This window comes from Gamsiella multidivaricata, assembly GCF_025024155.1.
Source record: "Gamsiella multidivaricata strain RSA 2152 chromosome Unknown BC939scaffold_67, whole genome shotgun sequence".
Classification (NCBI taxonomy): Eukaryota; Fungi; Mortierellomycota; class Mortierellomycetes; order Mortierellales; family Mortierellaceae; genus Gamsiella; species Gamsiella multidivaricata.
In genome coordinates, this window is record NW_026251775.1 from 90,206 (window position 1) to 114,306 (window position 24,101).

The window sequence follows — 24,101 nt, forward strand, 5'->3', positions numbered from 1 at the left end:
TTTCTACATGGGTATGAAATGATTGTTAAGCAATAATAATAATAATAATAATAATAGCGAAATGGCAATAAAGGAAAAGTCTCAATATCTGCAACTATCCTGCTGGGATTATGTGGCAGAGTGCCAGGATGGTCTGAGAGTTCATGCTGTGACAAAGACCCTAGCAATAGCGAGACTCTGCACAGTGTTGGATCCGCAAGAGAGAGAAATCTTCATTGGGCTTCAAGGTGAAGAATTCCAACGCTGAAAGGCAAACACAACAACACCTTTACAGCCAATCACAACAAAAATTACAATTGCTCTGATGACTAGGAAGAGCAGATTGACTTTAAAGCACGACCCAACAAACCCTGCTAGAGTTGGTCAGAATGCCAGGCTTGCCTGAGGGCTCATGCTGTGACAGAGTCTCTAGCAATAACGAGACTCTGCACAGTGTCGGACCCGCAAGAGAAGTGATTCTCTTGGTGTTCAAGATTGAGTAATCTTGAGCACTCCAACGCTGAGAGGCAGGACAGGCTCGCCCAGTCAAATTGTAATGACTAGGAGGCTGATGGTCAGTCTCGTGCCCCTTCAACCAAAGTGAAAGGAGAAAAAAATGGGAGGTGTTCAACTGCGATAACGATGATGACAAGAGTTAATGGATGAATATTTGCTCGAGCTCATTGATGGCCATGCGGTGCGTTTGGGGGGCTTGGAATTTTTTGGCTCTGAATACATCACTCAATTTATCTTTGAGTAATACAATACGTAGATCTCTAGTAACAACATGTCCACGAACAAACGCGCGGCGGCAAGCAAATCGAGTGACAGGAAACTCTCCAAAAAACCAACGAGCAAGTCTCTGCCAGAACCAAAAAAAGTGCCATGGAGAGATAGCCTTGGTACTCTGTTTGCAAAAGAATACTTTCGGTCATGCAGTACGCCCCGCTCCTTCAACTATCCCGATTACCTCGGGTGGACGCGCCCGCATTCCCTGAGCCGCGTACAAGCGCAGCAACATTGGGCTAATGCAATTTCCTACATGGAACAACATGATCATCAGGCTTTGAAAGACGTATCTGTAAAGATGAAGAAAGACCGATACTCCGCCAAACATACCAAGTTCGAGAATGAGTTCTTTTTCCCGATGGAAGCCGACGAGAGGCTCAAAGCGAAGCGCAAAAAGCTGCATGAGGATGTTGACGACTTATTAACTAATGAACAGCGTCTACGATTCCGAAACAAGGCTGCTTCTGTTGCGAAGGCCTTAGAGCAAAGTAAGAATAAACTCCAAATCCTAAATCTTGGTGCTTATGGGCTATACATACTCTCGGCCTCCAGTACACGCATTAACCATATTTTACTCAACTTAAACTCTGATGTAAATCTTTCCCCGCTACAGCATCACCAGCAAGCTCGTCTTCAGCGGAACCTTCAACTACTTCGCACAGTCAAGTCACAGCCAAGCATGCAAGGGGCAAGGTATTCTTTATTGTGGGACAATCGTTTGTGTCCCATGCCCGATCATCCATGCTTTTTCTATGTATTGTCTCATTTCCTTAAATAGCTGACAATACTTGTTGATTTTCTCCTCTTACAGATAAAGTAGACAACGAAGAACAACCACCAAGAAAAGTCAAGTTCATGGAAGCAGATCTTGCGTCTCAATCCTCACAAAGCGACGGAGGCTTTATCAGTTCAGAGCCTTCCTCAGCCCGTCTATCCTTAAATTCAATAGACTTTCGATTCATGACCACCTGGTGGGTCCAGGAACTACTTCGTCTCGATTAAAAACACCTGCCCGTCTCAGAATCCAGGACGTTGACGTTTCACAAGTACTACTCGATGCGGGGAGACAGGTCATTGCAAACCAATGCAACATTAACAACATTTCAGATCTCCTGTAAGTCAGCTTATTTTTAAATCTCTTTGCAGTTAATTCCTGTATAGAGCATTGAATTTCATCTTCGATACCAAGTATATAAGGAAACATCTTGCTTCTGAGGTTTTTACAAAGATACCACGCGTCCCTACCCCTATTCCTGCGAATAATGAGATCCAGGTCCTGTCTGAATGTTCAATATTTGCCGCGACACATTCATTCCTGGAAACCAAACAATTCTTCAGGAACCACATTCAGGCGGGGACTGTCATCGAGGAAGTCCTGAAAGCCTACACCACTAGGCCAACCCTTTGGCGGGACCTTTCTCTCCAGTCTTCAGCAGAGCTTACACCGCCCCGAAATGGAGACACATCCACAGACGCCGTGGTGGAGAGCATTATCATTGGAGTGTTTGGGGGCCTCGATGCTGCAGACCACTGGTAGTTAGTATTTTTTAGATCGTCCATTGCTTGTCTTCATGAAGCCTAAATGACCTACTAACGTATTTCAATATTCATGAATTCGATTATAAAATATTGTTCCAGGAGAAGGTATTCCATTCCGACGCCACAGGGATTTGAAGAGAAATATATACCGGATTATTACGCTGAGAAGGTCGGCCTACCTTTTATTGTTGTCGAGGTAAAAAAGCCGGAAGTTGAACCAGACATGCCTGAGTGTGACAGAGACGGGCGCAAACTTCCCTGCATAATGAAGGTCATGCTTGACAGACTTTTGCAGCTGGGGTCCCTGAGCCGGTTGTCGTTGGCCTTCTCATTTGTGGTATGTCCCCTCACATACACATCGAATTAAGTGTATAGTGCTGCAGGTGTACTTATTCTTAACTTTGCGTTGGTTCCTATTTCTCAGCCTCCCGTTGTGGTGTCGTAGCAATGACTCTCAAGTACGAAGCGATTTACATGTATGAGACCCTGGGAGAATTCGAACTGCCAAGAAACAATTTACAGTTAGGCCTACTTTTACCAGCACTCAGTCCGCTGATTGCAATTCAGGTAAGTCAGATTGTTTTAATACTTTTGCTGTAACCAATTCATCTATCAAGGCTTACAGTGTTTTTCTGTTAATATGTGGTAGAGGGTGGCCAAAACAACCTTGGAGGCGATTAACAATCGCGTCATTGACCATGACCCAACAGCGAGATGGAGGCGTCCCTCCTACTATATTCGGGGAATAAAAATCCCGGCACCGCCGCCACTACCACCACCATCAACCGTTGATTCCGATGCCGATGATGACCAGGAAGCCAAGTGACATAAGAGTGCGACGTCAGCTCCTTGCATATCAATGTCATTAATAGCAAATAAATTCCCTGCAAATTGCGGCAATACCTCTCAGGCTTATCACTATCTCTCCCAGCCAAATGAGAAGTACTCTTAAAGCGCTATCAGTTGCCCCCTTGCTCACCAGTAACGCCTCCAAGGACACGGGAGACATTTGTAGGTTGGCGATATGGTCCAAACGCATGCTAAACCAGCCAAACGAACAGTATTTCGGCGCCGAAGATGTCTGCATCCCATTCTTCCAAATAGTGTCCACCACATGCACATTATATCAAACGAAGCGTGTCGACACATTGTGTGTGCTGCAATAAGTATGGGGACAGGGGTCTAGGAGACAGGGTTAGGATCAAGAATGATTGATGTTTATTGTGGTGGTGATGGACTACATATACATGCCTGGAATAAGGTGTCGGTTCATGAGTAGCAGCCGATTGGAGGGGGTCATGGTATTAATGAGCTGCTCTATCCATGCCGCTACTCTTTCATAGTTGCGGTTGCAGTGCAAGTTGGCGAGATAGATGCTGGCCTATATTACCATGGCCTGTACACCTCATCGGCCAGAAAGATGCCAAAGCACTGAAATAAAGATTTGGGGAGTTCATCGATATTTTAAATCAACAAAGAGATTCCGATCATAATAGGCCTAAAAATCGCAAGGATCGATATTGATCCTCATTTTTCGATTCTCGCTTTTTGTTGGTTGCTGCATTATCGTAATTCGGCCATCATTCTTAGTCCAATCAAAAAAAAAAAAGCTGTTTCCTGTCTGAGGCCCTACATATGAATACTTGCATGTTACCAACGCGTTGCCAATTCGGGATCAACGCGGTCGAAATTCTTGACACTGCTTACTACATGTTCGAAGGAATTCAATAAAACTAGGAAAGTTAGGGCGATACCATCGCGAAACCAAAGTATCTACCCTTGCATCTAATGATCCACAGGCTCGCTCTTTAAAAAGCCTTTTTTTTATTTCTTTTTTTGTAGGGAAGTTTGTCGATTGACCCTGCGAATCCATCACACCTAACTGGCAATGATCTACTACGCTCGTTTTTTTTTTTTTTTTTTTTTTTTTTTTTAACGAGGATCCACAAATACATGGAATTTATTAACGGTGGTACGAAGGAAACATGCACGTGGATGATCTACTACAGTCGTCTCGCGCGAAAAACGTGAAAAGCGCGAAGTTTTTTTTTATAACAGTTTGTCTCTCGAGCCAAATAACTCTTCGAATCTATCAGACTAACTAGCAACGATCTACTGCAGTTATTCTCTCCGCCAAGCAGAGCCGATCCACAGTCGCCAGTTGATTTTTTTTATTAACATAATCCATATGGCCCATAGTCGGGTTACATTCCCCAGGCCTGCCCCTAGGGCCTGCGCAACAATTGGCATACTTCATCAGTGTGTTAAAAGCTGAAAACTCTTTGTTACAAAAAAGGTACTTTTTTTTTTATTAACATAAATCCCCATGAGCACGAGACGCATGGTACATGAGCACGAGAGTTACAAAAACGCGCCTTCCCCATCTCCTCCATAGCTATCAACTTCCTCCTCCCTTACGGGCTGGCCCGCTTTTTTTTTTTTATTATTTTTATTATTAAGATAAATCCACATGAGCACGAGACGAATGGTCCGCAAAGGCCTTGAAGCCCTAGATGCCTTCCCTTGCGGGCCCGCCCGCGTAAAAGAGCCCAGGATGCTCAAAAAGGTTGCAGCCGGCGCCGACACGTGACATAAAAACTTGCAATATAGAGTTTCTGGAACTTTAAACATTAACGAAAACCGTCTATCGTGCGCGACTTTAGCTCAGTTGGGAGAGCGTCAGACTGAAGATCTGAAGGTCGTGTGTTCAATCCACACAAGTCGCAGTGACCAAGCAAGGACCTCCTCACAAATGAGGTTGTCCTTCACTTTTCGTTCATCTGCAGCCGAAACGGAATGTCTGCGGAGGTGAACCTGCGGATGAATTTGACTATGACCCTTCAGCAAACTTGGTAACCTGGGTTGTCAGTCTTATTTGACAGCCCATACGGAAACCCACGTAGTTGATTGTCCCAATACCATTCCTGTGTTCACACGGCGACTGATTCACGAGAGGATCTGCTGTTTACGCTCAGGTTGCCTTTATCTTCGGTTAATGCACCAAGCATCTTCCTGCAGGGGTTGTCAAGTAAGAGTGACAACCCATCCAAAAATCCATGTAGCTCGTTCAGCCTGAAAATCGAACCGCGACACTTGCATTATGAAAGGTCTATTTTTTACGCTCCAGGATGCCTTTATCTTCGGTAAATACATCAAACATTTTACGTGGCTTTTCTGCAGGGGTTGTCAAACAAGAATGACAGCCCAGGTTGTTAATTAAATCCTCACTCTTATCATATTAGGATCGCTGTGTCTTGCATCACCAACACAATGTCCAGCGAAGCATGCGACTTTTTTGAGAGGGAGGATAAAGAGCTGCTCGCCAAGGCTCGCGAAGATTTCGTGAAGAATATCGGCGAGAAACAGGTGTAGGTTTACGCCTTTGCGTCCGGAAATAATTCAGTAAATGATTAGGAGATTTGATCATTTCTGTTCGATGTCACAACCTTCTTGCCATCAGGAAATCTTCCTGAGGCATATTGTTATGAAGTATTCTGTCACTGCAGTTCCTTTAATGTCATCTAACGTAAAGCACAAATTTCAATGCTTAAAGGTTCGAAATCTTAGGTAAGACCGTGCAATTCATCTTTCATTCGGTGACAGCGACGGTATCGCGACCGGCCTGCTTGTTCTTGCAAGGTCGCTCTCAGGACATCGATAGCGCTTTCATTATTATGAAAAAAGAGCGTATTATTGCGGAAGCGCTTTCTACTTGTTAATTTTTATCCAGTACTCGATAAATATGTATTCTGCTAAGTATCACGCGTACGATGAACGATCACCTTGTCCTTTAAAAATAATGATACTCATTGTTAAAAAAACAAAAGTACCTGCCTTGTAAGCTGTTGCTGCTGTATAAGTTTGTTCCGCAAGGAAATGCAAAATTGATTATGGGATCATGAGAACCTGAAGAATTGTGTCTTTGAAGGCGGCAGCCCGAAAAGGCATGTCTTCTTTCCTTGATCAAATCTGACCTTCCTGCTTAAGAACTGAATACCACTTTTGGTGAGGTGTCCGCATAACGTCCAAGAACCCACTGCACGAATGCATTGTAATCCCCACGATCACACGTCCTCGGCGAGGAGATCTTCATCCTCCAGATAAATAATTCTCATGCATTGTATGACATAGCTAATCCATTCTTCTCAAATAACCTCTTCAATAAAATCTTCTTTCTGCGCACCATAAAAAGAGGAGTTTAAGACTTGACAAAGATCAAAGTGGAATCTTATTGGTGCTTCCAATACCTAGCGGGATATCCATCGCTGGCTTCCCAGGACTAGCCTCCCAGTGAACGCGACCTTTCGGCATCCGAAAAATAAAATAAAAAAAAGTAGCCGAAATACTCCTTCACACATCTTCAAATTACTATTATTTTAAGGTTTATTAACAGAAATCAAACAGCAAGTCATCCGCTCCAACTATGTCGCGACGGATCCATATTTCATAATCAATGACAGCATGAGTGGTGTGCTGTCTCGCAAAGATATCTTGTTGGTGCTACAGATCGAAAAGCTAATGGCGTTCTGTAAGACCTGTGGAGGAACGAGGAACAACGAGTGCGGGGCGAGGGGACACAAGCGAACAAAGTAAGTAAACGAAGACGAGTGTGAAAGGCGAATGTTTATTGGCTAGACTACTTGTGAGTATATGAACTGAGACTCCACTACATAGTCTGTCCTATCTTATATATCAATATATCAATATATATCAGAGAAATAAAGGTCCTGATTAGTAATCCATGGTTCTAGACATTTCTCAGTGCTGACTTTGTTCATGGAGCTTTCTGTGATAACGGCGAAGCTGATCCATTTTAGATGCGTCTAGCGTCACATGACAGTACTAATCAGAGCTAAACTCTGACACGTTCCCTTCTGCCCCGTCGTCGATCAGGATCCGTCCGGAGCAGTTGTGGACAGTACCGATGAAAGTGAGAAATTGGCGAGAATGTTTGTAGACGGTGTTGAAAGACTGAAGACAAATAGTGTTGCGACGGTGGTGTTTGTTGCAGGTATTAGTGTAGGGAACAGGTGAGGTCGAGGAGAGAGATGAGGTCGAGGAGAGAGATGAGGTCGAGGGAAGAGATGGGGTCGAGGGAAGAGATGGGGTCGAGGGAAGAGATGAGGTCGAGAGGGAAGATGAGAAGGCAATTGATTTGGTTGTCAGGGTCGAGGTCTTGACGTGAGCATGATGAAAATCGTTGTTACATTTTGCTTGAAATCACGACTGCGCCCATGTCTATCCAGGGGTTGTGGGCATGGCGATCGGGCGAAGCTGGCCTGGCTCACAGCTCGCCCTGGCCTTTTCTCGACTCGCCAGCTGTCTGGGAGCCTGTTTCAATATCGTTGAATGCTCTATCACCCCTGCAGTTCTTGGAAATGCGGCCTGAAATACGGCATCGATGACAAAGACCATGTCGGATATGGTATTCGCGTGTGGCAGCGTCGAGTTTGGGGAGGGATGGACGCAATGATGAACGAGCGGTGTGTTGAGGGCGCTGGCGAATGCTGGCGACGGTGGTTGTCTTGGCTAAGGTGGTGAGGTTGGTGAGGAGGACGTTCATTGCGTCCAGGTCCATGGGCTCGGCGGATGAGGGGGCGGTTGGGACAGAGATCGTGGTGGCAGTGTTGGGATTGGTGGGGTGTAAGATGCTGTGGACGATGATAGCTTGCTGGATAGCGGCATCCAGCGTCGTCGGTTGTCTAAGTCGCACCTCCTTGCTGGTTTTGGGTTCCAGTCCGACCATGTAATTGTACAGCGCTGTGTCCATGTCCATATTCGGAATGAGCCGCAGGTGACGCTTGAAACGGCTCGTATACTCTGCCACTGTAAGGGTTTTCTGGCGAAGCTTGGTCAGTTCTAGACGAGCGGTATTAGCAGTATCCGGCGGCGTGAAGGCTTTCAGGAAGGCTTTGCGAAAGTCATTCCAAGGGGTCTCGATGGTGAGGCCAGAAGCTTGCCACCAAGCTTTAGCATCTCCCACGAGGCTCAGGACAGCGTATCGAACCCACTTGCTCTGAATAAGCTCGATGATAGCGAAATACTTTTCCTGGCTCTCGATGAAGTTGAGAGCTTCGACGGCGTCGATAGCGCCATTGTATGGATTCGGTTTCTGTGGTTTGAAGACCGTGGCAAGTGTGCGGGCTGTATCGTTGGCTATTGACTCGGAAGCGGAGGCGATGGCGTGAAACGCGTTGGCAAAGGCTTGTTGGGCATCGTCCGAGATTTTCAGGGCCGAGAGTGTTCGTGAGAGTTGTTCCATGGTATGTGTTCTTGACAGGTCGAATGAAAATGCTGATGATTCAATGGTTCAATGGTTCAATGGTTCAATGGTTCAGTGGTTCAGTGGTTCCGAGGGATGGTTCGAGGTTTCCTTCGCCACCAAGCAAACAGTCGGTGGGTCGGAATGGTCAAGGGGCTCTAGGGTTGAATCAGTGGTTTATTCGACGATTGATTGCTATCTCATCCTACGTTCAAAGAGCTACTATATACGAAGGATATGGCTAAACAAAGTAGCGCTGGAATACTCTAGAAACTGGGCGAAGCATTCTTATGACGATGACATCATTCTCGAATAAACCGTTGTACCTGTCGCAACAAGCTTTCTTTCTTTCATGATCGCCAACATCGGCAGCATACCATGCAACTCCTTGACCTCGCGTTCAGTCAGCAGGACTCGTGTACGATCCATTTGGTGGATTCTTTTTAACGAGAACCCCCGAAGACATAGAATTTATTAACTGTGGTCTTATTGTGGACATCTTATTTTTATTATTAACAAGGGTTCTCAACGATTTTTTGTTGTGGACAATGGCCAACGTGGATCGCCATTCGACCTTGTCATACTGCTTGATATACATGTTCTTCTTCGTCTGATTCTGCGCCAACCACTGCTGATGAGTTCTGGTCACCGACTGCGACTTCAATAAGTCTCTCAAGCCATTTTCCAGCAGCTGCCTCTGGAATAAGACGTGACATCTGAGATCGCTGTGCTGGATGCCGTCCAGATCCCATATCGTCGCCTGGTGGGCTTGGGCGTTCTTAGCCGTCTCATCCGCTGCCTTATTCCTTTTGTTTTCCTGTTCACACATCCTACGCCCGTCGGTGGGATATAGGTCCAGTCTCCACCCCTTCATGTACGACAAAGTGGGCAACATTCCATGTGCCTTTTTGATCCGGTGCGCCCTCTTGCTTGCGTCCGGTGTGTCTGCTCCAAAGTACGATCCGTCAGAAAAAAAATGGTATTCCGTCCTTGCAACCTACGTCGCGCTTCCCTTGCGGACCACGCGTCTCGTGTTTTTATTTTTTTTTATTTTTTTTATTAACATAAATCCTCATGAGCACAAGACGCATGGTCCGCAAAGGCCTTGAAGCCATAGATGCCTTCCATGCAGGGCAGAGCCGCGTCCCCTGCCAACTATGTTGGCTTGAGACGTCAGATTCATAACCCATGTCGCATAGCCAGTCTAACCTAACTCCTGCGTGACCTGTTGCGCGATACACGTCTCCTAGTCCAGATCCAATGTTAATAAAGTTGTTTTTAAACCGAATAACCCCTCCATTATGTCCAACTTTCCTCACCCCAAACAATGCTGGAGCACCCTGTAATCCGTGGTCCGTCTACCTTCCTGGATCTCCGCTACAATTAACCGTCTCCCTTTCAAATCAGAGAAATCACCAACACTACGTTGGTGTCTCCGATCACCGTTGCGTCCTCCGGCGCGTTTGCTCATGAAGGTGATTCCAACTGACTTTTCCCAGGCGACAATGTCCTCGCATCGTTTGTTCCATATCTTGGTCCTGCCAAACTCTTCGATCCTGCTTACGAACTTTGTCACCATGATCGTCGCAATCCACTTGGTGGTGGTAAATAGCTGCTTCCAGGTCTCAATGAGTCTCATTGGCACCAAACCTCGGTATAACTTCTTGACCCCCAATCCGCCTCACTCTCCGGCTCCTCTCCTTCCGCAACCCGATATGTCCCTCGTCTTTCCGCCGTCCCCTGAATCCACTGCATTGACTCCCAGATAGCCTTCGTTCCTGTTGCCGAGAAGTTGGGACAAGTCGCAGTGAAGGGCTTGTCCTTCCGTTCGGCCTCCTCTCTCTCCTGTTCCCATTTTCGCACTGCCTGTCTCCATGCACGATATCCATTCGACTCCACCTCCTCCACCGCATCCCTCCACTCTTGTCGCTGGTCGCACAAGATAGCCGAACAACGCCAAAGATGATCGTTCGTCTCTGCTTCCTTTTCACACCTACGACATATGTCCGTTTGGTAGGTATCTGGATGTCGTTTCTTCATCGCCTGCAATGTCGGCAAATCTCCATGCAACTTCTTGATCCTGTGCGAACGTAAACGACAGTCTTCCAGGCTGGTGTATAAGCGCTTTGGCGGGTTGTTATCGTGTAAGATCCGCAGCGTGGGCGCCCATGCTACCGACCGCCAATCCTTGATGTAAGTCCTCGTTCGATGCTGCAATGTCCACTGATAATGGTGCCGTACCGCGGACTGCAGCTTCAGTATCCTTCTCAAGTCCAGGTCTGCACTGTGTGTTGCAAACTGTGCGTGGCATTTCAAATCATGGTGCTGCGTTGCGTCTAGCCTCCATATTCCTGTATCGATCCCATGTGCTGCCTTGGCAACAGTGTCTGCAGCCTCGTTGCCACGGTGTCCAGCATGTCCTCGTATCCAATGCACAGATATACCTTGTCCTTGTTGCAAGAAGGCATAATACACCATCGCCCACCACTGTGCATCTGCAGATCTCAAACGCTGCCTTGCTGTTGCTGAATCCCGCTGCTGCACCAACTCCTTGAAATTGTTGACAACTATGAGATTGTCGATGTAGATGTGGACGTTCTCTTCCCTTGGGCTGATAAGAATTGTTGCAAAGAGCCCACACATCTCTGCAATTGTTGACGACGCGTATCCACCGACCCGGCCACTGAACGCCGTTGTGTAGGGACCACCATCCACAGAAACGACAACTCCGAATGCTGCACTGACCCGCTCTGTGCCGTTGTGAATCACTGACCCATCCGAGCAGAAGTGAAGCCTTCGATGTGTTTGCAAACGTCTCCTAGCTGTCCGAATTTGCTGGATTGTTGGTACCTGGAGCGCCAATCCCAGTAAATCTCGCTCAATTTCATCTGATACTGCCGGCAATGGTTGGCGAACAGGTGTCGTCATATTGTCCACCGTCTTGTGTGCATCCTCGCGCAAGTGGTCTATACACGCCTCTGCATCCACATTCATATATCTACGATATGAATTGCGTCGTCTTCGTCGAGCCCGTCTCTCGATGTCCCGCAGGCGTCGTTGCTCCTCCTGCTGTCGCTTCTCCTGCTGCCGCTCCTCTCCCAGTTGCCGCTGTCGGTCACGCTCTTGCTGTTCTGCCCGCCGCCGCTCCTCCTCCAACTGTCGCTGTTGTTCTCGTGTTTGCTGTTCTGCCTGCTGCATTTGTTGCCGAAGGTGCCTCTGTACTACTTTCAGTTGTGCCCGCTTCTGTTTAATCCATTGTTGATCGAGTCTGTGCTCTTCTCTGTCGAAAGCACGGTCCAAGTCGTCTTGATTACGCAGTCGATTGCCTGTCATGTTTACCATAACACGTCGAATGTATTCCTGCTTCCTTACGCTACGCTGGCTGAGCGTCTCTTGGACTCGCGGTGTGAAGAGCGCAGTATCCCCTACAGGTAGAGGTGATACCGCCCTGTCTAAATTGTCAAATGGCGCTGGATGCACAGCAGCGGGCTACCCAGATAGCGTTCGTTCCTGTTCCATGCGTCTGGGTCGAGCATTTTTTTTTTTTTTTTTTTTTTTTTTTTTATTAACGAGAACCCTCATAGACATGGGACTTATTAACTATGGTCTGAAGGAGTCCTACAGGTGGGACAGAAAATAAGCAGCGTACTGCCCGCCCCGACTAGCGCCACGACGGATCCTTGGTTTCATAATCTACAACCGCATGAGTGGCGTGCCAAAGGCTCCTGCTCCCTACGTGGCCTGTTGTGCGCGAAGGTCATCCTTTAGCCACGGTCCTCTGACATTTTATAGAAGCGGCATCCTCCCAGCCACTCCATCACGTCCAAACGCTGTTGTCCAAAATAATACCACAGCACCCTCTCATCCGCGGTGTCGTTGATTTCTTTCCCATCGGGTGCTTGTCGTTGCCTCAGGGTAGATCCCATAAAATCATTGCTGCTACGTCTGTGCTCTCCAACACAGTTGCATCCCCGGGCGCGTTTGCTCACAGCAGTGATCCCATGTTCACGTTCCCAGTCGACGGTGACTTTGCATCTTCTGTTCCAGATCTCAGTCCGCCCGATCTCCTCAATGGCCTTCATAAAGCGGTGTACCATGTACGTTGCAATTCGTTCCGTAGTGCTGAAAATGCGTTTCCATGTCTGTACCATGCACTTTGGAGTCAGTCCGTGGTACAGATCCTGCACGGCCCACTCAACTCCCTCGAAACCTTCTTCTGCCTCTGTTGCTGCCTCTGCCCTGCGTATCTCCCGCACCCCGCGGAACGTGACCTCGAGTGCTTCCCACATGACGTCTCTTCCGGCCTCCTTAAAAGTCGGTGGGGTGCGTTGACTGACGTCCTGTTCCCATTTTTTCTTTGCACTCCTCCATGCTCTTGCTCCAACCGCATTCATCTTTCCTAACTCGTCAGACCACTGCTCTTGTTGTCCCATGCGTCGCGTGCTCATGGGGATTTATGTTAATAAAAAAAAAAAAACCACTGCTCTTGTTGTCTCGCCAGTGTCGCCGGGCAACGCCATAGATGACGAGTGTCCTCTATTTCCTGCTCACACACTCTACACTCGTCGGTGGGATATAGGTCCGGTCTCCACCCCTTCATGTACGACAGAGTGGGCAACATTCCATGCACCTTTTTGATCCGGTGCGCCCTCTTGCTGCAGTCCGCTTGGCTAGTGAAATATCCTTTCGGTGCGTTACCATCATGGATAATGTCGAGCGACGAGTGCCAATCCACCTCTTGCCAGTTCCTGATGTGGGCCTTTGTCCTGTTTTGCGAGAGATGCGTCTGGATCGAGCACGGGGCCAGAGCAGCTCCAGTTTAAAAAAAAAAAAAAAAAAAAAATACAACTCACTTCGCGCTTCCCGAATCTGTTCCGCTGATCTCTCTGGCACCCTTACTACATCGCTTTCTATGCTCTAGACCTGTGGCGGCTATCCTAAGAGTGTCTCCGGGACCCCTGGGGCCCCAAAAAGGACTAAAAAAGGTTACTTTTACATGGTGCCATTAAATTAATTTGATAATAGATAACTATTTGGAAGTCACCTGACATGTCGACATGGCTAACATAGTATAATGGTTAGTATATCTCGTTGTGGCCGAGACGATCCTGGTTCGATTCCAGGTGTTAGCACTTTTGCAACTTTGCTTTTATTCCTTCATTGTTTTATCACCGAGTCGGAATGACACTTGCATGGCTTTGCCGTTGGAGTAAGCGTTACAAGGGCTTTAAAGTTTTATTTATCAGAGGACAACAGACCTGGTCGCCGATCTTCCATCCAATCCATCAGTGCACGGTTTCCAAATACGGGTATTGCTAGTCTCTTTAGATTCGGCGCTGCCTGCTCCACCAACCACTGAGCATCATCACACGTCATTGTCCGCTTCAGCTTCGTGATCCTAAGGGCTTCCAGATCTCGCGGACTCTTCAATCCGTCTAAAGCGACGCGCAGATCCAGTCCCTGTCCACCAATCGTAAGATGTCTGAGCTTCCGAAGCTCCCGGAGACGCGACTGGATCAGCTGGTCGTCCTTAAGCATCACTCTGTCGTTATTGGTAGGGATCTCCCTTTGTCGACGCCATATATCGACGAGGTTATTATTGAACAAGGTAAGATCCGGCAGATAGAGTGATTCCAGTGTCTCTTGACAGGCCCAACGACGGTAGGGACCAGGCTCGGACATGAGCCGCGCAACAAAAGAGGGTGACGAAGAGAGACTCGACGATGATGGCGATGGTGGCGATGATTTTGATGACGGTAAGAGCGGCATTCCTGTGGTGTCATCAAAGAGCGCACTGGACAGTCCGGAGATGAATCGCAGACTGAATGAGGACAGATAGGCGCAGTTCAAGAGAATGGCCTGAATGCCCAGATCCGTTACGTTCTGGCATGAGTTGATGCTCAAATGCCGAAGGAATCGACACGACCTCGACAATTCTTCTAGGACACTGTCCGAAAGCACGTTGCCGTCCAGATCGATGGAGGACAGGTTGGGATAGTTTCGAAATAGGGCCTTGTATCCGTCTGAGGACAGCTCATCACATCGGTAGAGTGAGATCTCTGTCAAGTTGGGGCAAAATCGGTGGAGCAAAAGGAGGGTGGCATCCGATAGATTGCGACTCCAGCCCAAGGAGAGACTTTCCAGTAGTGGGCAGCGTGACAAAAGGGCGTTGATGACGGAATCCGGAATGTCACCGCAATCGAGCGTAAGCGATTTTAGTGAGGATGTCGGGGTAGAATAAATCCGAGGATTGTTGCGCATAGGCTGGCCGATCGGGGATGATCTCAATTGCGCAGAGAGCATCGAAGTTTGCGCTAGAGATAAGGCCAAAGACGACGAAGATTGCGCTGTCGCTGCGGTCATCATTATCATATCACTAGCCTGGTTTTGGTGTGGAATTTCATTGCTGCCACCGCCACCATCCCATCCGCTACCGCCTTGATCAACATTCTGATCCACAATGTAGACCTGCTCGATCAGAATCGAGCGCAGCTGGGGACAGGCCTGCAGCATCGGAAAAAGATCGCGGTCAAAGAAATAAGGCGATGTGATCGTATTGCCAACAAACGAACCATACAGCTCAAATTCCCTCAGGTTCGAGAGCTGCCGCATGGGTTGAAAGATATCCCTGAGTTGGACACACGATCGGAAGCGGACGACTTGGATCGTGTCTCGTCGCAGCTTGAAAAGGCTCGTGAGATCTTCGGCGGTGTAACGACCTCCAATCATTTCCAGGACGCGAAGATGGGTGCACAAGATGCCGATCACAGCCATCTCCTGATCTGTGATACCAGTGGCCTTGAGCTCGTGGACCAGATGTCCGTGTCGGAGAAGGCCCTTCAGGACCTTATTGCGGCTCGAATGTATAAACGCCTGCTGGAGCAGCGAAAGCCTTGGGAAAGAGGCCGAGACGGGACTTGTGGGCGAAGCAGGTGAGCCCATGGACATGGCCGACCAGGTGGAGGAGCAGGACGAGGGCGGAGAGAGTAAAGGCGATTGAGGTGTTACACGCGAAACGAAATTAAAGTCCTCATCGTAGTCGTCGTCGTCGACAATGTGCTTTAGCGAGAGCTGCTTCCAGAGGATGGGGTTGAAGATGGAGTGCCAGAGCCTGCAGACGCGCGAGGCATTGGCCAGTGCGTCCTGGTCGAGGTGACTGGCTATGAGGCGATCAAGCTCTGGGAGCATGAAAGGTGACCTTGGCATAGTGCTCGAGGCCACGGAGGTCTCGAGAGAGAGTGGCATTTTGGTTGACATGAGAGGAGTGGAGGTGAATGAGGATTGCATCTCCATGGAGTGTTGCAATGAGAATGAGTGAAAGTCGAAGCAGAAAAAAAAAAAACCTGAGGGAGGGAAATTGAAGCGCGATGTGATGTTGGTGAGAGAGAGTGAGAGCGAGATAAAAAGAGAAGAGACAAGAAAGAGGGTTGCGCGAGATATAAAGAGGGATGAGAGGAGTGAGAGGGATCACTTATCAGCATCAGGACGTTCACGATGAGCCATGGGGGACCATTTCTGGGGGTCAAGCAAGCGACCGATCGACTGATGCCTCTTGCTTACTGCCAGCAAGACCATGCCTGCTGTTTTTTTCTTCTCGTGCGATAAGGAATGGGGAGTAAGGAGCAATGCAGGCAATCTTTTTTTCGCATGGTTGCACGAGAAAGCACGAGAGATAAGAGGGAAGGAGAGCATCCTTAGCAAACTAAGCAGCAGAAGCGAGCCAGCCAATCGCGAATAACCACCGAGGAATCGCGCTCCTGCTGAGCTGGGTCAGTCGACGGACTGAAGCAAACCATCGCAGCGTTGTGCTACCACGCGGGATGCACGCATGAGGCCAAGTCTTCTAAGAGCAGCCGCCCCCACGAAACTGTACTGCAATCAATCCAACCTTATCTCTCTCGCTTACACAGGCGGGTAAATATTTTTGGCCAATGTCCACCTGCAAATGTGCAACCGAACAAACATGTATCCACGGACGTGCTAACCGGAAGCAGGCACGTCTGTATGTTGCGTGTTCTTCCGTCTGAGCCATCTACTACGACTCGAGAGCGAATCCTGCTGCTGCTCCAGTAGATGCAGTGACATATGTGATGGTCGCACCAAAAACATCCACGTTGCGGCAGATGAAGATCTGTAGATTGCCCTCTTTGCTTCGACGTACCCCTGATGATCATGCATTGAGCATCATGGATTGCACAGATTTACTTGTCTTCTTTCCCCCCGTATCAACGTTGAAGCGTCCGAATATGAATAAGGCATACCATCTTCAATTTTTTTTCTCTCTCGCCTACATCAGGATATTGGACGCGTTGTTTTCGTTGGCATCGCACCTGCAAGCAAGAACATAGTTCGCCATGCAACTGTACGACATGACAGGGAGCAATAGGGTTCAACGGCTTCAACCTTCTGCAGAAACAAGAATTCGGTATGTAATCATCCCTGTGAACAGCATACAATCGTGCAGTTCCTTCAGCGAGCTAACATCACATTGTAGACCAAACACAGCAGTATGGGGAGATATATATACTGACGAGACCGATGTCAACACAATCGCCATGCTAAACACAGAAGCAGCGTTTATTTTATTTTTATTTTTCGCTTTTGCTATTAGTCTCTCATGTAAAGATATGCGCCTTAGAGAGATCAAACAACTTGATATTCGGCACCACCCTCTTCTTCGTCTCCTCATCCTGCACCCTAAACGCCTCTGACTTTCGATACTCTGCATACCTTACATTCATATCCACCAGTTCCTTCAACTTCCACAGCCCAGGTGCCTGCTTTGCACTCAGCACCTCACCCATGACATCGACCGCCAAAAACATATCCATCAACACTGCAGTCTTTATATCCGCCAAAGAGGTCTTGTTTCCCACAAAAAGACCATTGCCGCCATTGGCAGCCAGGTGCTTCTCGCAGTTCTGGACCCAGTTCTTGAGCGAACCCTCTAGAAACGTCTTAAGAACCTGCTCACGAACAGGTTCGAGCGCGGGCACGACACGGAAGACCCAGACGTTGTGGATGGTGATGGCCTGGGATAGGAAGATAGATATCTGAAGCTCTTCTTCTGGGGCGGACCCAAAGAAACCGAGTTCTTTGGCGAGGTAGCGCTCAATCACTTCTGCCTCGGGGATCTGCTGGATGGTCTCGCCCTGAGAGTCTCGGACGGTAAGGACAGGCAGGCATCCAAAGGGGGTCTTGGATTTGTCCTCGCTCCAGGTCTGAAAACATTGATGTAGGGGAAGGAGCTATGTGAGTATTGTTGTTTACAGAATAAAGGAGGGATCTCCTTCGGATTCAGGGCAGTATCTTTTGCGTACCTGAAATGGCTGAACGCGGTCCTTCCAATCAGCACCTGCGAGCAAAAGGATAGCTCGTGAGGTTGCCCCGAGGGCATGTATTGGAAAGTAATGGAGTTCATACGAACGTGCTTTCGCGTCGGCCATTGTTTTTATTGGTGTGTGTGTGTGTGTGTGTGCGTGTATGTGTGTGTGTGTAAATGTGTATGGAGAGGAGAAGAGTAGAGTCGATGGACAGGTCCCTTAATGCTTTTTTTATAACTCATTAGAAAGGCGTGGGAGTACTCAAAGGGGTACATCACTGCATGCTCCCGTAATCCCTAGGTACGCAAGCCTTTGACTGACGGCGACAAATAAAACTCGCGGAGGTGCTTTCTAACCTTTTCTTTTCTTTTCTTGTTCTTCATTCACTCAAAGAGTACAGTGGCACTTTGTAGGGTTGGGATGATAGGGTGGTGGGACAGAATGGATAGATATACACGATTTTATACAATGAACTGAACGATCTTCAGAAAAAAAAAAAAGACAGTATACGAAAGAAAACAATTCCTTGTATGTCTCCACTGGCCATGACGCTCAAGTCTTGCGGAAGAGGATGAAGATTAGGGAACATCCGAGCGCAACACTACATTAAGAACAAAGGAAGAGATTAACAACCAGCGTTCTTTGCTACCTATCGACGAACGGTTTCTTAGCTCTGGCTGTCGGTTCGGCTTACCTCGCTCCATGGATCCAAACGAGCGAAAAAGTCTCGCTAGCTGTCTTATCACGTAGGATTTGTCGTCTGAAAATGGCGAAGAGCAGCATCATCAGACCCATCATGGCCGAAAGACTTCCGCATAGAACTAGGATGGCTCGAATTCGCTTATATGTCGACTTTAGGGTATTCAGTTGACGCTCGCTATCATCCCGATCAGTATACTCAGAATCCGCCCCCATACGCGAAGAGATCTGGCCGACATTATCATTGATGGAAGCCATATTCGAGGATATAATCGTAAGCAGTTGTCTAGAAAAGTTTCAGGACGCGACATGGGAGAGAGAGAGGTCAGAAAAAGCGTAGAGTGTGTTTCAAATCCGTGGGACCATGGAGGGCGGATGCGCCACTTACTTTCCGAAAAAGATGTAGAGCGCTAAGATGATGGCCACCACAAACACCCAAACGGCATACATGGCCGATATCATATTGTTGTACATGTCCATATCTCCGCGATCAAACGCCGCTCCACCAAACGATGCTAAAACCTGGTTTGCGACTAAAGGCAAGAAGATCAAGCCGAGTAACGTGAAATTCAGAACCATGGGCGAGGGCAAGTAAACATGTTTGGGTTCCATCATGGACGAGAAGCGGCCCGCACTGTGGATGTCGTCTGCATTTTCAAGATTGTCTCTTTGGCTGTTGCGACTCTCCTTACTTGAGAAGCCATTGTGGGTCGAAAATGACACCGGTGTGGCGTAGATGATACCGACAAGATAGAAACCCATGGCCCCTGATACGAACACCCAAGGTATATCAGCCTGTCCAGCAAGGGAATGTAGGCAGGTGACATTGTTTAGTTGAAACAAGACAACAATTCGAGTAGCAAGCAGAATGCAGATATCAGAGAGGCTTACAAAGTTTTCCAGTAATGCCCGTTTACCCTCGTTCACGCCTACAAGAAGCAATACAGAAAGTACGCAGCGGACTTTGTTGAGAGCAGGGAGTGTAGATGGGCAAATGCAAAGTTAGCTCCGTGTAACTGTTGCAGTATCCAATCAACAACTATGCGAATTTCTGAGAAGCATCCTCACAGAAAAAATAGCCTGTACACCAGAACACGAAGGCTTCCGTTGGCCGTGGTCGAAATGCACGATCATTTCTGGAGAACTCCCAGATTTTTTGTCCCTTCCACCAAATATTATGGATGAGAATGCCCACAGATATGAAGAAAAACAGAAATGACGAGATGATATGGATCGTGTATAGGAATGAAATATAGGTCGAGCCGATGCAGTTGCCCTGACACTGTACTCGCCAATCACAATATTCTGTGGAATTAACAACGGGCTCCATCGCTCGGGCGTTTATTGTCCTGGTAGAAGGATACGCTAGGGGATCCAGAGTGAATAGTTGTCGTCGCTGTCACAGGTATAAGTGTATACAAAGGTAATTGCTCAGACAGGATACAGAGACACTGTAAGCTACAAAGTGTAGGTTGTTTGGACAAGCGGACGAGGATTGTTGAACCGGTTTTTGGGATCTCGGTCTGAAGAGAGACGATAGCAGGCGAGCAAAAGAAAAAAGGAGAGAGTCGCAGCAGAAAGAGAAAGAGCGAAATGAGACAAGACACCGAAGGAAAGGAGTGAAAGAGAAGATAACTGTACAGAAAGACATCGTATGGAGCCTAGGTCGAACACGCTACGGATAGCTAGGTCGCCAGGATGGGGAACCAGGTGAAAACCGTATGTAAAAGCCATTTTTACGGAGACCAGGAAGGGACACACAGAACTGACAGATTCAAAAAAGGGCAAAGTGATATCGAGGGGGCACAGAAAAGGAGATAAAAATAGGAATGGGGAAGGAAGGGACGTATACAGACAGAAGAGGAATGGATAAGTATCGTTGGGGACAAAGCTCGCACCATCCTAGGAGGGTAGTGCTGGGGGGGAGGGGGGGGGGGGGGGAGCAGAGAACGATGGAGCCAATAACGGACCTTCTTTCCTGGACCCATTGTCTGGTTCTCACTATGTGTAACTGCCGACGATGGCTACTCGGAAAATTTAGCCCATCCATTAAACTTAGGATTTAATGAGTTGTGAAGAGTGATCGTATTGATTCAGAACGTTAACTGGTCGTAGGGGGCGATAGGCATGTAGAAGCAACGGTCGAGACAAGTGTTGAAATGAAAAGCGATCAGTTGGAGCGGACGGCGCTAGAAAGGACAGGGGTGTGTACCTACCATAAAAAAAAAAGCAGACATGTAGCGGCACAAAAATCTAGGAGGAAGTGCGAACCGGAGTTTAAGCTACATTCCTGGAATTCCACCATACATGAGAACGCATCGCTGCCTAGCCGAGAATGGCTCGCCAACACCGTGCATAATAAGGTCATTCACGCTCTATCCACTGCCCAAAGAGCTTGCGCGCCATGGCTCAAACGTAATGCACGTTGATCGCAGCACGTTTTAGGCACCACGCTAGTCTGAAGTTCGCGTGCAAATTTTTTTTTGCTTAGACACATCAACTAAACACTTTCTCCTCCTTCGGTCATTGATAAAAGCATGGAAATGCGGTTTAGACGCGACTCGCATTATGAAGACATATATAGGAATGTTTGTGCGCTGCTGCAGGGCGGTGACCTCGAACGTATGAGCAGATCGCAGCCACGCCAGCCTGTGCTTTTGGAGACGTAGCGCGAAGGTCTCAGTTTTAAAAAATAGATGAATATTGCATATCATTCTGTAGGCGACGAGCCTCTGAAAAGTAGAATCGACCTGGACGTTATTCAAGGAATGCTCACACGGCTTAGATGTCATGTTGTCTGTGAGATTACAACATTTAGTTCGTATATAATGTGCTGAGTACTGAATGCTGAATTGCAATTAGGTAGTGCAGTCAGCGAGATCTTTATAGTTGTGCAGAAAGAAGCATTCCCTTTTTGGATGTATATCTCCTGTCATTCCTCACATACAAATGCCCATTACCTGCGATAAACGTACTCTCTAGTAGCTGGGGAAGGCTTTGTGCTGGTTACATGGCTGTGGCCATAATACTGAGGGGGAATGGTAACTATCACGAGAAAGTCAACCACGCGTACGCCTTTTTGTCTTTATTTATATCTGCTCGATATAAGAAATCAGAACGCATGGAAGCGCTTCGCCATCGACAAAAAGACCTCTTATGGCAAGTGGACCGGTCCATCATAAGCCCTTGTTGTCCACTTTCCCCCTTTTTCAACAATCCATTCTGTTGCTGGGAAGGCATGGACCAAAACAGTCTGGGCCCTGTGGCGACGGTTGTGGAACGTACTATTTCGTTAATCTTCTATCCAGAAACACCATGCATTTTCGACTTCTGTTGGCTATATTTACATCTTACCAGCCAAACTTTGACCATTTTAGTTCATTTACCTGCTCTAAGCCAGCCTGAAGATAGTTGAATATAAAGCTGCCTGCCAATCCGGTCCCCCATTCTACATCTATCGAAGCTTTAAACGGGGCCTCACCAAACACAAAACACAACTCTCATCATCTTGCGTTGGTGTATCTGGGGTCTCATGAATGTGTTGATCTTGAAGACCGTTTAATTCAGCTCAATGATCTATCTTCACGGCAAAATAAAGCATGCAATTGCTTTCAGACGTCCCAAGCAGATGAAATTTGAAGTCTGTTCCGACTTTTTTTCAAAGGCCAAATTAGGGTATTTCTTACCAGGATAATGACCGAGACTTCTATAGTGCTATGAATATCCATGGCTACCGCTGCAGTGAAAAGATGTCGATGCGTTAGATGAGACTGATCTAACGTGTAGCTGCTGGCGACCAGCGATTGAGGACCTGGGGTCTCAGGGTGGCGTCGGTGTGGAAGGAAGATATCTAGCTTTGGTTTAGTTCAAAGCAATCGAGAACGTAGTGTTCATTGCAGCATGAGGTCTCAAATCGGGATGCACACAGCCTCACTTGAACCTAAAGATCATCATGCATACTCCTTGGCATTCGTCGCTCTACTCTGCCAGCTATCTTCTAATTCTGTGAAAGCAGAGCATAACGTCGGTAATAGCTAGAAATAAGAGGGAAAAAAAGTATAAAAGGAATTAGCCCTGACGAAGAAGCCATATAATTTCAACATTTACCATCTTAAATATCCACTTCAGCGCCTTTTCAGATACCCACAAGTCCATTCCCAACAATGAATGTCGCATCACGACGTCCATTCCCAAGAATGAATGTCGCATCGCGACGCGTTTTCAGTGAGAGGGAGTTGGAGTACTTTCTTATGAAGGATATCACTCCGGCCGCGAACATACCTCCCTCTGTCTCGCACGCTCTCCCAGCGTCCATTAAAAACATACCATCCGAGTATTCTGACTCGTCCACTCCAGGCTCGACAAGCACCACCTTCGCAAACAACTCATCCGGCAAAAACATACAGAGTGCACCAGGGCAAACGATATACACCGCTTCCACCAGAGACCGCATATCCGCTGGCTTTCCTGCCACAACGTACGCAGCAGATTGTTCGCCCGCTGAGAGAGCGAACAATGACTTTCTTTCTTCTGGTCTTCTTCCTATAGCTCACTCGGCGACCAACATTTCCATTGCACACCCGACAACCACACTCTCCCACTTTGAAGCCGCTACTCCTTTAACAGAAATCTGCCCATTTAGCGGAGGTACGGCAGGAGAGACTCCTTCCCCTGATACCCTCGCCGAAGTCCTTTCAGTATACGAGGCACATCTTCCTCACTCTTATGATACGGCCATCTCGACAAGCGTCAACTACACAGGAGTCATGATACTCGCAGCTTTTGTCTCTGACCCTTATGATCTTTATGTCAAACCCTGTGCAGTCGACAACAACAGTTTCTCCAGACCGTCTGCCGAGGATGCGCGAACAGCTATAATGAGGCCAACTAGGGCAAGAGAGGAGACAATCTCAACACCTGAGCCACCCAAGACCTCTGAGGCATTCCCTCCTATCCCTCCTACCAAGAAGATCCGGACAGCCAGACCGCCCGAGAGCCCTCCGGAGCCTCGGAAGGCAAAGTCCGAAAGAAACGACAGCGGCAGCAGCACTAATAAAGAGAAGTTCCAGTTTATCCAACCCAGCATCCCGGACGACTTCCAGAGAAAACTCACTGAACCTCGCAGACGGGGTCGTCCTCGCCTCCTCCGTATGCCTGTCGATACATCCGCATTAACATCGACACAACCAATATTATCACAGGCGCAGATACCATAGTGTCAACAAGGGCCGTACTAACAGCGGTCGCGACAGCAGCCTTGCCTGCATGGTCTCACATGCAGTTCAGTCCAATCGCCGAGGAACCTCACACATTGGACCAGCCAGGAGCCGGATACAGTTTCTCTGTGCCATTCGTGTCACCGTCCCCCCATCAGGTCCTTTGCTATCTCCCTCTCGCCTTGGTACTCCGAATTGACTACGTCGACTTACTTTGTCATCATCACTACTCTCGGCTGTCGCGGCTGATACCAATTCGCAGACTGTTGGCAAGAGGAATTGATGCAACGGCGA

The 24,101-nt window shown here is 47.9% G+C and overlaps 8 protein-coding genes and 2 non-coding genes across 10 annotated transcripts; 4 read left to right on the forward strand and 6 right to left on the reverse strand.

The window, feature by feature from the left end:
• Positions 1–1,021: 1,021 nt before the first annotated feature.
• BC939DRAFT_506156 (uncharacterized protein) lies at positions 1,022–3,133 on the forward strand (the record flags this gene model as incomplete). Its single annotated transcript, XM_051560747.1, has 9 exons — positions 1,022–1,256; positions 1,382–1,461; positions 1,589–1,614; positions 1,718–1,882; positions 1,930–2,301; positions 2,407–2,503; positions 2,593–2,644; positions 2,753–2,874; positions 2,957–3,133. The coding sequence occupies 9 exons, from the start codon at positions 1,022–1,024 to the stop codon at positions 3,131–3,133; spliced, it is 1,326 nt and encodes a 441-aa protein (XP_051408881.1).
• Positions 3,134–4,960: 1,827 nt separating this feature from the next.
• On the forward strand, positions 4,961–5,033 carry BC939DRAFT_t151. The gene has a single exon. It is a non-coding gene; the product is annotated as a tRNA-Phe (tRNA).
• Positions 5,034–7,591: 2,558 nt separating this feature from the next.
• BC939DRAFT_479993 (uncharacterized protein) lies at positions 7,592–8,083 on the reverse strand (the record flags this gene model as incomplete). The annotated part of the gene is made up of 1 exon (XM_051558897.1): positions 7,592–8,083. One exon carries the CDS (start codon positions 8,081–8,083, stop codon positions 7,592–7,594), a length of 492 nt encoding a protein of 163 aa, XP_051408882.1.
• Positions 8,084–8,969: 886 nt separating this feature from the next.
• Positions 8,970–10,148, reverse strand: BC939DRAFT_506158 (uncharacterized protein; the record flags this gene model as incomplete). The annotated part of the gene is made up of 3 exons (XM_051560748.1): positions 8,970–9,008; positions 9,117–9,514; positions 9,932–10,148. 3 exons carry the CDS (start codon positions 10,146–10,148, stop codon positions 8,970–8,972), a joined length of 654 nt encoding a protein of 217 aa, XP_051408883.1.
• Positions 10,149–13,629: 3,481 nt separating this feature from the next.
• Positions 13,630–13,701, forward strand: BC939DRAFT_t152. Its single transcript has one exon. It is a non-coding gene; the product is annotated as a tRNA-His (tRNA).
• Positions 13,702–13,804: 103 nt separating this feature from the next.
• On the reverse strand, positions 13,805–15,814 carry BC939DRAFT_479994 (uncharacterized protein; the record flags this gene model as incomplete). The annotated part of the gene is made up of 1 exon (XM_051558898.1): positions 13,805–15,814. The coding sequence occupies one exon, from the start codon at positions 15,812–15,814 to the stop codon at positions 13,805–13,807; it is 2,010 nt and encodes a 669-aa protein (XP_051408884.1).
• A 1,370-nt stretch (positions 15,815–17,184) lies between these two features.
• BC939DRAFT_479995 (uncharacterized protein) lies at positions 17,185–18,015 on the reverse strand (the record flags this gene model as incomplete). Its single annotated transcript, XM_051558899.1, has 2 exons — positions 17,185–17,817; positions 17,890–18,015. 2 exons carry the CDS (start codon positions 18,013–18,015, stop codon positions 17,185–17,187), a joined length of 759 nt encoding a protein of 252 aa, XP_051408885.1.
• A 429-nt stretch (positions 18,016–18,444) lies between these two features.
• On the reverse strand, positions 18,445–19,725 carry BC939DRAFT_506163 (uncharacterized protein; the record flags this gene model as incomplete). Its single annotated transcript, XM_051560749.1, has 5 exons — positions 18,445–18,493; positions 18,587–18,877; positions 18,980–19,386; positions 19,483–19,520; positions 19,680–19,725. 5 exons carry the CDS (start codon positions 19,723–19,725, stop codon positions 18,445–18,447), a joined length of 831 nt encoding a protein of 276 aa, XP_051408886.1.
• A 2,976-nt stretch (positions 19,726–22,701) lies between these two features.
• Positions 22,702–23,172, reverse strand: BC939DRAFT_461521 (uncharacterized protein). The gene has a single exon (XM_051557026.1). It carries the CDS (start codon positions 23,042–23,044, stop codon positions 22,727–22,729), a length of 318 nt encoding a protein of 105 aa, XP_051408887.1. The 5' UTR covers positions 23,045–23,172; the 3' UTR covers positions 22,702–22,726.
• BC939DRAFT_461522 (uncharacterized protein) lies at positions 23,152–24,077 on the forward strand. The gene has a single exon (XM_051557027.1). The coding sequence runs from the start codon at positions 23,358–23,360 to the stop codon at positions 23,805–23,807; it is 450 nt and encodes a 149-aa protein (XP_051408888.1). The 5' UTR covers positions 23,152–23,357; the 3' UTR covers positions 23,808–24,077.
• Positions 24,078–24,101: the final 24 nt, after the last annotated feature.